This window comes from Onychostoma macrolepis, chromosome 11 (genome assembly GCF_012432095.1).
Source record: "Onychostoma macrolepis isolate SWU-2019 chromosome 11, ASM1243209v1, whole genome shotgun sequence".
NCBI classification, from domain to species: Eukaryota; Metazoa; Chordata; class Actinopteri; order Cypriniformes; family Cyprinidae; genus Onychostoma; species Onychostoma macrolepis.
This window is the reverse complement of record NC_081165.1, coordinates 5,201,671-5,218,469: the sequence shown is the minus strand read 5'-3', so window position 1 is coordinate 5,218,469 and position 16,799 is coordinate 5,201,671. Positions and strand designations below refer to the sequence as shown.

The following is a 16,799-nucleotide window of genomic DNA, read 5'->3' as shown; positions in this document are numbered from 1 at the left end:
CTGGAACCAAGAGGACACTGGCAGAAATTGCTGTTTATTACCCAGTCACTGAGGAGGCATAACCAGTTAATGACTTGAACAACTTAAGCAAGAAATATAAATGATAAATGAGCACATCTCATGAGGATGCCTGAAGGTGGTCTCCAAGACACGAAATTCAAAGCGAGAATAAAAATACCACTAAGAATGAGCAGGCTTGCAAAGACTGTTGATTGTTTTTTTCTCTAAATGAAATGGCTTTCAAACCACTTACGGTAAGCAGATGTCCTGTTTAGCATGGTCCTGTATTTCCCAGGAAACAGAGGACATCTGGCTACCCTAAAAGCTAGCTTAAAGTTTTCTGGAGAGCCAGACAAAAAGAGGTTTATCTGACTATTGCTCTATGCAAATCTGTGACGCCCTTAAATATCTAAACTGTTTACCTTTTGAAACACCCGCCCCGCCCCACTGTCTGTTTTTCAACTGATTCATTTGAACAAATCATTTAATAGATCATTTTTCATGGCTCAACAATATTTATATAAGGATTTATGTAAGGATCACAGTTGAAGAATTGCAGACATTAGTTTGTCATGGATTCAGAAAATCTCCAAAACTACCATCAGACGCCGCCTACATCACCACAACTTGTTTGGGAGGTTACTATAAAAAAGCTTTTCATCAAATAACAAACTCGTGCACCTACAGTTTGCCAAACATTACTGGAACTTTTAGTGGAACTCTTTAGTGAAATGAGGCCAAAACAGCTTTTTGAAGACACAACTAGGAATGGATTTGGCACATCAGACAGAAGTTCTAACAGCTAAAAGGTCCCTGTGAAATATACTGATGGATGTGTGGCGTATTTCTCATTCAAAGGCCCCCGGACAGCTTGTTGGGAGACATGATATCATAAACTACCAGGACATGTTAACACAGCTGACTGACTATCAGGAAGCCTTGGCCAAAGGTGAATCTTCTAGCAGAACAATGATCCAAAGCCCACCTCAAAATCACACAAACTCAAAATGAACACAAAAACGGTTTCGCCAGCCTCATACATCCAGTCTGTTGACTCAAATATCACAGAAAACAAAGGGTGGCAATACTAGTGTGTGATCATTTGCTTGGGTTCACAGAAACAGAAATGTTATAGCTCCCCCTACTGGTTGATATGCAGTTAATATGTGCTGTAGGTACTGTACACATGCACTGCATGGACATTAAACGGATGGCTAAAAAACACACCTGACAAAACATGACAGATGCAACACGAACCTCAAAGTGCAACAGAATTTTTCAATAATATTCATTTTTGTGTTCCATGAAAGCCCAGGGGTTAGTTAATATCGATCAAATTTTCATTTTTAAGTCAAAGTTTAACAAAATATTCCTTAACTCTAATTTTACATACACTTTCCAAAGCTAAATTATAGCGTACAGCTACACAATACAGTCCTGAAAAGTTTTCTCAATTTGTTTTCAATGCACAAGTCAAAAATTGGTCACAGGTCTGTTCTGACTGCAGACAGCAGGGGGAAAACAATGCTGAAAGCAAATAATAACATGCAACTAACCATATAATAATGCACTGGCAGGATAGGGAAATAAACTCATGCACATTTAAAAGGGACAAAAAAATCCCATATCTTTTTAGCATTTTTGTTTACTTTTGTGTGACAAGCAATTTTACTTCTGTATTGTGTCTGCACTCGATGTCTAATGTAAAATCAGGGCACTTAAGCAAAGAAACATTTATGATTATTATCAATGTTGAAAACAGCAAGTGCTGAGGGGGATGAAAGTATTAATTTATTTTAAAAAATCTTACTGACCCAAACGTTTGATCAGTGGTGTATAATAAATGTGAATGAAACTGTAAGCCACTTTCACAGCATCAGTATGACAGGACATGGAATAACCAGACTCACTTGGCAAGCTTCATTTCAATCTGCTGCCGGATCTCCTGGCGTTCCTGATCACTGCGCACAGGGAAGATGTTCCTGTCCTCCAGCTCCTGTTTGCTGGGTCTGTTACGCAGCTTTACTGCCAGAAGCTCTTTTCTCATTCGTCGTGGAAGTGTACCTGCACAGACCCAAACACATGTTCATATGATCATTCATGAGGGTAAAATGGACCAAAAAGAGCAAGGCACGTTCATGACTCAGGGGGTAGGTTTTATTATAACAAACAGGTTTCATGATGTTCATTCAATATGATATGATGTGTATCAGTTTGACTGTCAAACTTCTTTAGAATTTTTTAGCATTTCCACTATAACCAGTAAATTTGCTCCAAATACAGTTTTTTTCAATAGTTAATAGAGCTGTCGGGTTTCATTCAGTCCTGTTTTCCTTCTGTTTTTGCAGTCTCTCTCTCTCTGGCCTGCATGTAATGACAGCAGACTGTGTTAGAAGTGGGACACCAGATGTTGCTGACAAATCAAGTCTAGAAGAAGAAAAGCCTCTTCATTTCTGGCATGAGGAGCATTCTGGATGCAACAAAATGCCCAATGTCAACATTTTTAACAGGTAAAAAAAATTATAAATATCATGGCCACTGAACATGGGTGGTTGGAAGCATGTTATTGCAGTGTTAGTGGCTTTTTAGTGCACACACACACACACACACATTGTATGAATACAAATACTAATTACAATGAGAAACACCCAAAACAAAAGCACTAAAACTGAAAATATTATAATATAATCATTTTAAATATTCAAATATGGGCTGAATTCAAATATATTCCAATATATTAATACATACTATAATATAAATAATGCTAAAATAACACAGTTCGTATCCCCAACTCTGAGTGTAAGAAACAGACCAGAGATGACGGACTCGTTCCAGCTGTCCTGGTCGCTGTAGTATTCATCCAGACGCATGTTCTCCTTGTTCTCTTCTGCCTCTTTTTTGTTCTGCACCTCTTCGCTCGGCTCATTCTCAGTGCTGGCGGTGCGGGACAGCCGTCCATCCAAGCGCCGTCTGGGTGAGCCACGGATCTCCTTACCATGGAAACTATGCAAAAGAATAGATGTGCATGTAAAAAATGACTGAAAAATGGATAATGCATCTGAACTCCCTGACTGTGTTTGATTTCCCATGCTGTCTCACCTGAGGGTTAAATACAGTTAACTGTACCATGTTCATACCTGAGAAGTCACACTAACAGGAATAGTTCATTAATAAATGTGATACAGTATGTGAGAACCCAACCGGTCAGCAGTCAATCATCTCAAACATGGTGTGATGTGTGTTATAATAGCAAGGTGTCATCATTAAATGTCCACATGCATAAATTATGTTTAAAAAAAATGATGGAAGATTTTCAATGCATAATGACACATTACTGTTTAAATGTTTGGGGTCAGAAACTTTTGTTGCTGTTTTTGTAGAACATTAATACTTTTATTCAGCAAAGACGCATTAAATTGATCAAAAGTGACTACAAATTATAATTTATATTTCAAATAAATGCTGTTCTTCTGAAGTTTCTATTCATCAAAGAATTCTGAAAAATAAAACTAATCACGATTTCCACACAAAAAAATTGACAGCACAACTGTTTTCAACATTGATGATAATCAGAAATGTTTCTTGAGCAGCAAATCAGCATATTAGAATGATTTCTGACGGATCATGTGACAGTGAAAACTGGAGTAATGATGCTAAATATTCAGTTTTGATCACAGAAATAAATTACAGTTTCACAGATCTTCACATAGAAAACAGCTATTTTAAATTGTAATAATATTTCTGTATTTTTTGGTCAAATAAATGCAGTTCTGGTAAGACTTATTTTGAAAAACATTAAAATATCGTACTGACCCCAAGCTTTGAACAGTAATGTACCTATTGTGTCACTACATACTGTTCATATGAGCTACTTTTATATGGTGCTTTTAGTAAATGATGAGAGAAGCTGGATAAATTATTCCTGAAGGACTGTCCGGCGTGAGCGTCTCACCTGTCCTGCCGGTGTTTGGTGGCCAGCGCACGGTGCAGTTCCTCGATGATGCAGCTAGGGGGCAGCTGAGGGTGCATGACACCAAAATGAGGGGAGCCGGTGGGGGTGGAGATCCTGCCCCGCAGGGCATCTTTGGGCAGGGTGAAGTTCCTGGGCAGTGTGGCTGGAGCGGGCCGGCTCTGATTAGAGTGGGTACCTAACGGACAAGAGCAAAAATAAAAATAATGATTGAACTTTTGTGACTAGTTTAGTTTCATTATTATGTAAAACAAGCACTCTTGTGGACAAATCTAGAAAACTATTATTATGAACTATTATAATTAAGCATCTGATAAATTGATACGGACTGTCGAGGCTGCCCAGTCTAGTAAGCAGCTTCACAGGAAGTTTGGCTGGAGGAGTGTGGACTTCTCTGAGCGGCGGCTCCTCTTTTTTCTGCTCATGGCACTCAGGGGCCTCAGGAGGCCCCACACTGGCCCCTCTGCTCAAGGCATCGACACAGGACTCATCCTCACTTTGTTCAAGTTCCTCCTCTGTGTCTATCATCTCTGTGGCGTCTCGCGCTGTAAAGAGATCAGGCCAGAAAAGAGTGTTCTGTAATCTCTGCCGCCACCTAGTGCTCATTCAGCGCTGCTCATTCTGTCAATCCTAGTAAAAAAGTCATATATTTAAAATACATTTATTTCATACTAAGTATACTTCAAATCGATTAAGAAATTTACTGAGATATCGCTCGAGACTTACATATATAAAAGTTATAATTCAACTTTTTAAAAGAAACTAACATTTCTTAATATTAAGCCTAAAATGTGTTTTAATGTCACTAATGATAAGGATTGTATGATCTTTGAATAATATCGGTCTTTAAATGCAAGATATTTTAAGTGTACCTGAAGTATACTTGCAATAGTTCCACTTTAGCACAATCAGATATTCTTCAGTATATCTTTAGTTGGACTTCAGCACTACGTCCACACAATTAATTGAGTACAAAATTAGTTGTTCCATGCAGACTTTAAGTATACCAGTTTAGTATACCAAAAGCACTACTGCATGGTATTTTTATTAAGTACATAAATATGTTGCTGTATTTGTAATATACTTAGCATGAAATAAATTATTTATTTTTCACTAGGGAAGACACCAGATTTGTCCATTTTCAACATATGAATGAGTCATCACTTGTTACAAAATCATAAAAAGACAAAGCGAAAATGTGCATAACTTGCATACATATCAATTCTAACATATATTACACTTAAAAAAAAAGCGATTGTATGTCTTAAAAGAAAATATTGTTTTAGTCTTTATTTCATGTTCACCTCAGTATGTCACTTGCCACTTCTTTGTAATTGTTTCTAGCAATTTCTAAATGAAAACTGTTTATACAAAAATGTTTTTCAGTGTCAGTATCAAGATGACGTGCAACCTTTTTTTTTTTCCTAAAGAGTCATATTCCTGAAACAGAATATTCAACAATAAATACATAAGTAAAGAAAGAAAGAAATCATATGGAAATTGCTTTTGTCCATTAATGTGAGTTTGCAGTGCATTGTGGGGCATCTACTCCTTTCCACTGGCCTTGTTTTTGGCTTTTTGACCAGGACTTGCACTGAAAAAACTTGGTGTATTATTTACTTTAAAGTTTTTCAAAAGATTTTTGAAAATGACCTTTCATGCAGTGTGTAACACAGCTCTAAGTGAATGAAAACATCCTGCAAAGTTTTAAATCTGAAAGTGCACCGTGTATAAAGTTATTGACTCTCAAAAGAAAGAGTTGACTCTGAATCATTGAAACCGAGCCATTTCATGTTGATGTCAAAATGAAACATTAGCATATTGCCCGCCCACTTGTTGTGAGCGCAGACCTGGGAATACTAAATTTTCCAGTTGGTCTGAATGAAACTGTAAATTCATTCTTTGCCACTATGTGCCACTTTTGGTGTGTTAAAATCTCACAAACACTGCTTTAAATGAAATCGACCAATCACCACAGATTAGCACCACAAATTAATCCTTGAACGAATCGTTTGGGAGTCGTTGAGTAAATAAGGTAAAAATAAATGCATATTATACAAAAATAAAAGTATTTTTTGACCTTATGTAGGTCAACCTGTTGTTGGGGACTCCCAAAACCAAAACATGAACCTTTCATTACCCATAATAGGGGCACTTTAAAATAATTTTCTCTCAGAAATTGCTAACAAATTTCACAAAGAATTACAAAGAAATGGCAAATGACACATTGAATTAAATTTTGAAGTAGAAAGACTGAAATGTAACATTCTCCAATATTCTTTGTTACGACAAACTCCTCATTAGTGCCACGTTAAAAAATAAAAAAAATCTAAGATTACGAGATTAAAGTAATAATATTTTGAGTATAAAGTCGAAATGACAAGAATAAAGTTGAAATATTACGAGAATAAATTTGAAATACTACGAGAATAAAGTCAAAATTTTTCGAGAATAAAGTCAAAATATGCAAATGGCCCGCGTTGAGAGCACCGGGAGAAGTTGCCAGGCCTCCGGAATTGATTTGAATATTGTTGTGTCCGAGCGGCCGCATCATCTTACTGGGATGTCAATTTTAAGGACTCGCGGAAACAGCTTAATATCAAGAATATGATATTTATTAACAGACGGAACAGGAACAACTGTTTATCTTAACATCAGCTCACACACTCAATCGATATTCCTTTGGGGGGCGCTGTAGCTCTCTTATTTAACCCTTTTTTAATACACTACAAATATATGTGGGATTATTAGCAGAAATCATACCATGTGTCATACTTGCGGGGACAGTATGCTTGGAAATAATATTTCATGTCTTCCATTGCATTCGTTATTTGTAATGCGCCAGCCACCCAATAGCAATAGCTTAAGCTCTGTGCTTTTAGTGCTTTTAATATAAAACAAAGTCTCAGCTTTCAAAATCAGTTTTATAGCGAAACACAAATTATGTCTTACAATAATGTGATTTTCAAGCTCTTTAATGTGGTGTGACAGATCGCTGTATTTATGTTAATAAATTCATTAAATTATTGTGAAAATTCCACCACCTACTCCACAAAAACGTCCCAAACCTTCATTCCTCACACAGCCTGATTAATTAAACAGCAATAAAACGTTCTAAAGGTTGAAGTGGACTCAAATTTGTTAACATACGTTATATTGTTGTCTTTTCTGCTGTAAACAGTAAGTGACTATTCACAAACTGTTTTATTCATGGTATACTGTAAATGAGGATATAGTATTTAACGTCTTCCATTCATTATTTGTAGCGAGCCAGCCAACCAGTAATCACAACAATTTTCTGCTTTGTTGCTTTTACACACAGCTCAGCTTTCACATTCAGTTTTATAACTGTTTTTGCTCTTTATTTCAAGTTTATAGCAAGATATAAAGTGAAGGAACATCATAAGGCATGAAAAAAAAAACAGTTTAGCCTAATTTATAATAAAAATAATGTCTCGTCGCTCGTTATTGTAATCGGAAAGATGACTGACTCACATGCCGCTTGACAAACACATTATTGCAATATAGCCTACATATGTTTGTATTTCGCTATAAAACTGACACATTTTGAAAACTGAGATTTGGAATTTCTCCCGGTGCTCCCAATCCGGGCCATTTGCATGAGCAAACAGCTAGAATAGCCTGTCTCAAAATATTATAACTATAATCTTTATTCTCGAAACGTTTCGACTTTATTCTCATAATATTTCGACTTTATTCTCGTAGTATTTCGACTTTATTCTCGTAATATTTCGACTTTATTCTCGTAATATTTCGACTTTATTCTCGTAATATTTCGATTTTACTCTCGTAGTATTTCGACTTTATTCTCAAAATATTACGACTTTAATCTCGTAATTTTAGATTTTTTGTATTTTTTAACGTGGCACTAAAACGCCGTCGTCCTTGGAAACTTGGAAAAATATTTTTTTACAATGTGAAGCCTGAAGGTCCAGTTCGCCCACCAGAGCACTAAATTACAAAAACATTACTGTAGAAACACTGCAACAGCGATCAAGTTAACAGCATCAATTTTCACTTCATGTTGACTCAGTCATCTGTTTTGCAGAAGGCCACGCAGATCCTGACCTGCAGACAGATTGTCCTCATCAGACCCGAGATCCTCGGTGTTGCTGGCCAGCGGCGCCATGGGCTCGTCCTCGCGCTCCTCTCCATCAGACTCGTCCAGCGCTGGGGCTCCTGCCTCGTCTGGACTCACGCCACACGCCAGGCCAGCCTCTGCAAGCATGGGAAAAACGGCTGTCATCACGTTCTCATAAAAGCCTCATAACACTGCTGGTGGTCAAACAGGACCAGGTGATCTCGCTAACGTTACGCATGTACGCTGCAGGGAGTGTTTGGCACCGCTGAAGAGTGATGTGGATATTTCTCACCCATGCCAGCCTCTGCCAGGCCCTTCCTGACAAGATCGTCACGATTCTGCCTGGTGGGCACTTTCCTCTCCAGCCCTGCAGATGCCATCAGATAGAGTTAAATATAGATCTTACTGAACACAAATACAAACACTACAGTCCTTCGGTCTCTAAATCAAGCAGTGTGGGAGAGATATAAGAATCAATTATAGAAATTAACACTGTCAAAATTCATGTATTGCATGTGATAAATTAAAAATGTTTAACAATGTTAACTTCTTTTAACACCATTAAAACATTTATTCTTTTTGACATTGGAACATTGGAACATTGGAACTCTTTTATTCAAAAAACAATAATCAATAAAATTAAAGGTCAAGCTTTATTTAAAAAAAAAAAAAAAAAAAAAAAAGTAACTAGTTGTTTATTAGCATGCATATTACTAGAATATTAGCCATTTATTAGTAGTAATTAAGCACATCTTAATGCCTTATTCTACATGACCTTATTCTACATCCCTAATCCTACGCAATACCTAAACTTAACAACTACCGCACTAACTATTAATAAGCAGAAAATTAGGAATTTATTGAGGGAAAAGTAGTAGTTAATAGTGAATAAGTGTCCCCTATTCTAAAGTGTTACCGTAACAACTAAAGACTGATATGTGATATCACATACATTTTAATAATAAATATACATTCTTCTAGTTATGTCAAGCTCTAAAACATTTTTTCTGGTAGAAACTGCTATCTGAGAGTAAATAATAATAACAATAATCATCATCATTATCATTTTAAAACCCTGTAATCACAAATTACCAGAAAAGTCATTACAATTCATTGATGATAAAATGTAAAAATAACACCCAGAGAAATATTTTGTCATTAAAACATTTGTAATTGTGGAATTTATTAATTGTAATAATGTATAAGTATTTTATTTAATTACCTACATTATATTGTTATTATTAGTAAAACAATTTATATAAATCTAAACAAATTATGTTTAAATTATATGTTTTAAATAAATATTTATATAAATATCTAAATATTAAATTAAACTAATTTCAACTGGCACTCCTCGTTTCTGTACGTTAAAAAGGTTTAAAATGAACAGTTCTTTAGCTTTAATTAAACGCTAAAATGATTACACTCAATTTCATTTATTGTCCATATTTCATTTTTCTACGTCATTATATTAAAGTAATGATCAGTGTTCAATACAAAATTTGTGATGTAATAAGGAAAACATTCTTGAATAAAAAAACAGCTTTTACCTGTTACTCGTCTGTTTCTGACAGTCTATCAGTACTTCTGATAGTATTTCTGCAGATTACATTATCTTTATGTCTTTATGAGTCACTGAATCACTCATTCAACCAGTTTAGACTCATTCAGGACATTATTATATGAGAGTTAAATGGTTTATTTTTCCTAACTCACCTGTAGAGCCCTGTCTCAGTTTTTCATTTTTCTTTTTCCTCCACTTCCAGGGCTTGAAGATGCGTCCCAGGCTGGCCAGTTTGCTGTTGCGGCGGATGGGGGGAGTTCGGACCCCTGACACCAGACAACCGGAGTGAAGCGCTCTGTGCTGATCCATCACATCTACAACAAAACACAGACCAGCAGAAACATTCTCAGAGAAGAGCTGAACCCAAAGCCCAACTGGCCACTCCTGATATTAAAGGGATAGTTCACCCAAAAATGAAAATACTGTCATTAATTACTTAACCTCATGTCGTTCCAAACCCGTAAGACCTTCGATCATCTTCAGAACGAAGAGAATAGAGAACAGCTTCGTAAAATTAGGGTTGAAACACTGATGTCACATGGACTATTTTACCGATGTCCTTGCTACGTTTCTGGGTCAAGGAACATTTCAGTTGCATTGCTGTCTATGGAGGGTCAGAGAGCTCTTGGATTTCATCAAAAATATCTTCATTTGTGTTCCGAAGATGAACGAAGGTCTTACAGGTTTGGAACAGACAAGTTACAACCAGCCCGATTTCAGATTCTGAAAGTTCTGTGTAAATGAACCCTTAAGGCCACCGCACACTGAGTGCGAAATTCTCGTACATTAAAAATAAATACAACCTCACGTTGTGTCAATCATGTTTACACACTGCCTCCAAAACTTTCGTCCATCATAAAAAATTCGGATCAAGTTCGATTTTCTGCGTTTTCGCATTCCGTAGCAAGCAATTTGATAGGAAAGGATGGCGAATACGAAAAAACGCATACGAAAATTTCAGAGTCAGTGTGCAAGGACCTTAAAAGTTTCAATCTGATTTACAAATAGGTTTACATTTGCATTACATGTATTAAAAACAAAACTTTAGTCTGAACTGGTGAAAGCCACTGCAATAATGTAATCAGAGCTACCGTCATTACCGTGTTTTTCTCACGATGACATTTCTAAAAAGAAAGCTGACATATCTGTCAGAAGAGCTTTTTTAGCAAATATTTAGTAGATATTCAGTCTCATCCACTGACCAGTTCATAAGGTGTGAGATGTAAATAAACAAACTGTATATATGTTCATTATACATAAAACGTATGTAGCCTAGTGCTGTCAAACGATTAATCGTGATTTATCGCATCCAAAATAAAGGTTTTTGTTAACATAATATATGAGTGTGAACTGTGTTTATTTATTATGTATATATGCATCTATATATTTAAAGAAAAGCATGTTGTTTATATATTAAATATATTTAAATATAATAATAATATAAATATTTAAATGTATGTACATGCAAATATTTTCAAATTATATACTGTAAGTGTGTGTATTTACATATACATAATAAATAAACACAGCACACACACATATATTATGTTAACAAAAACATTTCTTTTGAATGCGATTAATCACGATTAATCGTTTGACAGCACTAATGTAAACACACACACCACAGAACTGTGCATTCTGAAGTGTTTTTGAATCTGATTTAGAAAACAGCCAGATTCAAGCATTTAAGCTTATTTTTTCCCCTGTTGATTAAATTATTTCAGGTCTTCTTTCAATCTGAACGAACTTTCTCTTGGATTGAGCTCATCTGGATCGATCGAGGTGTTTACATGAAGGCTTTTCAGTCTGATTATAGAGTTATTATTTGGGTGCATGTAAATGTAGCTACTGACTGCATCACAAAACATTTTGGATGCAGTTCACACCAGTTTTTTTGTGCTGTCCACTTGACATCAGAACACCTGAGACAGATGTTAATAACAGCTGCAAAAGGGGCCTGCAAGAGCCAATGATATTCCATGGGGAGTGAATGGTGTCTGCAGAACAGCAACAAGGCCTGTGTCGAATCTCAGGACACATGGCTGAGCATTTGCTGGGCCAACACCATTTGTTTACCAAGGTGGAACAGCATATGGGTCATCTCCCCGAAGGCAAAACATTAGTTTTAATCCAAAAGATAAAGAAACACATGAAAAATTGAGCAGAAATTGATCTGTTACTCTGAAATCTGAAAAGCCGTCAACCTCATGTCGTTCGAAACCTCGATGATATTCTTCCTTCCAAAGAACACAAAAAGAGAAGCTGCAAAGAATGTTTATGCTGCTCTTTTCCCTGTCATTAAAAAATGACTAAAACAAGATGAAAACACCACAAAAGCCCTACAATAGCACTGTTTAAGGAAGAGACCGAAGGCATCAACTGAAAATATTACACATTTTCAAACATGCTGTGTGAAAACACATGGAAAGAAAGTTTGACACAAATTATTCCAAATTATTCCAAACGCCATTGGTTCTTACTAGTCACATGACTGATCGAGACATGGCAAGTCCAGCTTGACAGCTCTTGTTCACTGTATGGACAATCATACGCAAAACAGCATGTCATTGATATGAAGAGCCATCGGTTTCTTTAACTTTCTGCAGGTGCCTAATTCACTGGTGAATCCTGTTCTGTGACTAACTGCAGTGGACACAGAGCATCGCATTATGTCTGTCTCACATGGTCTGCGCAAACACCAACATGCAAACAATGGACTGTTTTAAAAGGCCGTCCTGAATTACCCACGGAAATCAAGTCAGTCCTGCAACTCAAGGCACAAACTGCTCCTCGGTTCACTGACAGCTGACCAACTCCAAACGTACAGCGACTTCCATACGCCAGTCTAGCAGACAGGCTGGCACCGGATTAGTCCGTCTCAAACCCCATCAAACATGTGACTCGGCTGCGTCTACAAGACCCTTTGAGTAAGAGCTAGAGGGTCCAGTATAATGAGGCAGCGCTGCTGGAGGCTCAAACCCTGCGCCGGAGCAGGAATAGAAGCATCTCTCCTACACAGTCTGGCTGAGACGGAGAGCTGACACCTCAGGAAGAGTGCAGATGAACCGTGGGCAGCGCTGAGAGCTTCTATCTCTGTCTGTTTCTTCCGTTTGTCACACCTAAAACCGCACGAAAAAGAAAAAACAACAACAACCAACACCTGTTTATATCAGAAGGAATAGTGATGGATATTATAACTAATCCTCTACAATCCTTTCTTTAGATAATATGTGTGCAGAACTCCCATAGTTATACTAGATCAGTGGTGTCCAACCCTGATTCCTGATTTATATATATATATAACATAATATAATATAAATAAGATATTTTAGGGTGTGTTCCCCCATAGTACAATCAAAGCTACAGGAAGGCAAGCCTAAAAAGTGTAACAGCCAATGGTAATGCTTTTTTTGTTTGTTTTTTTGTAATGGATGTCAGTGAAAGAGAGGCTTCACTACACTGAATAAACAGCTTTTGTGAGGAAACAGTTTATTATTTAATGAATTGACAACCTGTTCTCTTCAGCATGTTTTACACTACACAATACCTTCGTTGGGAACTACACTGTATGTAGATTTACTTTGATAAAAAATGTTATTTTTAAGAGAAGGCAGAGTAGGGAATGCCGTGACAGGGAGGACTCATCAGCAAATGTGTGTCGCATTACTATTTAACAAAAGATATGTAATATTGTGTATTGTCTAAAAATATGAATGTTTTCTTGGTTTTCAGGTGTTAGAAATTAGAAATTAGACTTGAATCGTAATTATTATTATGTGACAATATGTTGATATAATTCATTTTAATTAATAAAGGACATTAATTATTTCAATTATTGTATTATATCGTATGTTGTTTAATGAAAATAAAATATGCTCTTCTTTCTATGGCTTCCAAGTTTCAATAAATTGACTTGAATAAATAAATGACATTTTAGTGACTAGAATCAGTGTTATGTTTGCCCAATCATACTGAACAGAATAAAACTAATCTTAAATAACAGTGACCAGTAAGTGACCAGCAGTTGCGCACTTGTTTTACTGTGCAATGTAAACTGTAATTGACTGCCGTAGAACTGTGAAAGACTGAAAGACTGCAAGTTAGCTGTTACGCTTTTTCCAATGGTGAGTAATACAGACCCTAGCATCTTTCATATAATAAGACAATCTCTGGAAAAAAAGGAACTAGCAGTCTAGCTGAAGAACTGGGTGCGTTTCCCAAAAGCATTACTAACTATAGTCACAAGTTAGTTTTACTAAAGTCCCTAAGGCAGGTCATTTCACTCACTGTTTCAGTCATGCAAGTACAGATACTATCTCTTTCAATGGGAAAACATCAAATTCTCCAAAGCTGTTTTGATTAAGCTTATGATTAAATATCATATTTGAAATCACCAATGAAATCTGACAACAACTGTCTCATAAATGTTTTTTTTGTTTTTTTTTTCTTCAAATACCGTTAAAAAATCATATTTTTCAGGCTAGACCAGCCAATGCGCACCTTAGCTGCAGTGACATGACTTTACCAATTAGCAATTGGCTCTTTTATTCAGGAGGCAGGACTATTCTGCCGTATTGCGCATCACACTTTTTTCCATTCATAAGTAACATGAGTGCACTGTCTTTGTATATCTGAAGTCTTTGTTTTTACCAACCAAGTTGTGTGATTTGAACTACCCTTGAACATGTTGTTAGCAGCACAGTTTCTTATTAGCATGATCATACTCTTAAGCACAGTAATGAGCTAACATGCAGTACAAAATCTATTACTCCATATAGTATATATAGTATCCGAGGGTCCTCTCGAGAACTTGCTACTAAATCGCGCATTTGTCAGATGTGCAACAAGTCAAGTTACTACAGAAACTAGCAATTTCTCCAATGATGCATCATACTATTGTAGTCATTGAGTGAGTTAAGTTATTGTATGAGAAATATAACCCAGAAATGTTTACTGAAACCAGTGACTTTGTCACACATTCATAATTCAAGCCTCATTTTCTCAACAATATAGAGCTGTCACTAATGGTGAATGCAGGTGGTGAAGTAAACTTCTGATAATTAATCCAGACTAAATTAATGTCAGATTACTGCTGAAAATAATGAGCATGGCATCAGAAGACTACTTCGCTATATACTGTAATTAGCATTTAAAGTGGCAGACAGCAAAACCACAGCACATGCTTACAATTAGCCGAATGTTACCATTGTAGTTATCATTCTTGGTATTAACTACATAACATGGAGAGTATTAATAAATTCCAGCATTAGTATGAGTGCTTGCCTTAGCAACAATAACAATACAATACAATAATCTGATGCTTAATTTAGTGAAAGCTTATAATGGATCATACAAAACACACTGCTCAATGGTGAATCAATGCAATCAGAACGGCACACGATTTCTGTAGCTTCAAGGCTGATGTCAAAGAACCGTTGGCGGAAATACAATTGCATTTTCACATTAATAATGCTAAAGGTGGTGCGGTTCTTTCCAGTGCGACTAAATATGATCACAGTATGTGGTAAAGCATGGCAGCATGTGGGTGATGGGATGGAGTGTCACTGTAATATCAGTGGTGGAAAGGACCACAATCCCCTTCCAGCTTATCTCTCCTTTGAAGAAAAAAAAAAAAAAGATTTCTTTCAAATACAGCTTCCACTGCTATTAAACTTGTTAAAACAGCCATAACAAAATCATTTATGTTTGTCTACAATTATTCATGCTGAATGTAGTAGCTGTGCTGTGTATTACACTCAACAAACTGTGCATTAATGTCAGGCATTTATGTAACAGCTCAGCGGTATTGCTGTCACATGTAAAGTTTCTATAGAGAGCAGAGCATGCAATGAAGCATCGATTTCTCCAAGACGCTGGTGTGGTGCTGTCAGACAGAGCCCAGACAATGTAAAGCAGGTCAGCTGTTCATGTCTTACTAAACCAGCAGTGCAGAATCCAGGTCAAGCCTTTTAGTTACTGCAGCTAAAGCACAACCCAGGGTCAGAGCGCCGTTGCCATGACAACTCCTCTGGATGCTGCAGCGCAGCCCCTGTGAGGCGCAGCATCACTAACGGGGGTAGCTGGGTGGATAGGGAGGCTGTTGCCACGCAGAGCGACTAGAAACCCTCCAGAGCCAATCAGAGTTGAGCGGCGCGGAACACACACCAGGCATCCCTCTATTTATAATTTCTAGATGTTGTTTTGAAGAATTTATCATGGGATGCTCAGAAGCCACTGGAGTGAAAACCTAAACATATATCACTATATAGAGACATACGCATGGAAAAATCGATGAATGAACCCCACAAGCGATGAACCCCCACACGGCTTTCCCTGAATTATGAAGGTGGTCTGGTGCTTTCCGTACTCCCTCTGTACGCTGCTCGAGTGTTTCATAACATCTGCACAAGACCTCTTCTGCTTAGACCACGAGAAAATAAATCAAGAGGGAGTTCTTCAACAGCAGCCAAATCTTTCCCTTGACCATGACAGCATGTGAAATAACGACAGAATTTTCATTTTTGGGTGGACTATCCCTTTAAGGCTTGAGTCTCTCACACATCTCAGCAACCCCTCACCAATGGTATGTACTCTTTTTGCACATAGCCTAGAAATACAATAAGCTATACATTTCAAATATATTTGATGTTTCTTAGGTTCGTTTAAAGGGAAAAAATTAGCCCTGCTAATAGCCCTGCATATAACCTTTAAACACTGTCATTACTTAGCCTATTACTTGATTATTAGGCACCCTAAAAAAGTCAAAAAAGTAATTTTGATGAATTGGATCATTGCCTGAGAAGTAAATACGGCAGAAAACCCCGCTCATACATAAATGTACATTGCATGGAGAAAGCAAAACTTAATGAAAGTGTACGTGCACGTGTACAGTGAAGTTGAAAGATAATGTTTACTCTCTTTAACATATTAACGCTGTTAAAATGAATGCATGCAGCAATCTGTTTGATGAAATATCCACAAGTTTGACAACCACACTGAAATAAGAGCCTGTGGTTTATCTGTCAATCAGATGCAGGCAAGTTGTGTTTATTACAACAGCAACCGCAGGGTCCCGCAAGCGCTTTCTTTCAAAATAATCATTGGTTCAATTCATTTTAATATTAAAATTGAGTGACGTACATCTCCTGCAGAAAAACAAACAA

The 16,799-nt window shown here is 36.8% G+C and overlaps 1 protein-coding gene across 2 annotated transcripts in view; it reads right to left on the bottom strand.

Moving 5' to 3' along the window:
* phactr3b (phosphatase and actin regulator 3b) overlaps positions 1 to 16,799 on the bottom strand; it is a 61,057-nt gene that overhangs the window by 25,486 nt on the left and 18,772 nt on the right. The window contains exons 2-8 of one of the 2 annotated variants that reach the window (XM_058791890.1): positions 9,789 to 9,950; positions 8,365 to 8,439; positions 8,060 to 8,209; positions 4,300 to 4,515; positions 3,953 to 4,148; positions 2,813 to 3,003; positions 1,911 to 2,064 (exon numbers count right to left, since the gene is read on the bottom strand). In XM_058791890.1, the coding sequence (XP_058647873.1) occupies positions 1,911 to 2,064; positions 2,813 to 3,003; positions 3,953 to 4,148; positions 4,300 to 4,515; positions 8,060 to 8,209; positions 8,365 to 8,439; positions 9,789 to 9,950 (1,144 nt within the window). The remainder of the gene's footprint in view (positions 1 to 1,910; positions 2,065 to 2,812; positions 3,004 to 3,952; positions 4,149 to 4,299; positions 4,516 to 8,059; positions 8,210 to 8,364; positions 8,440 to 9,788; positions 9,951 to 16,799) is intronic. The other variant, XM_058791891.1, reaches the window with a different exon arrangement.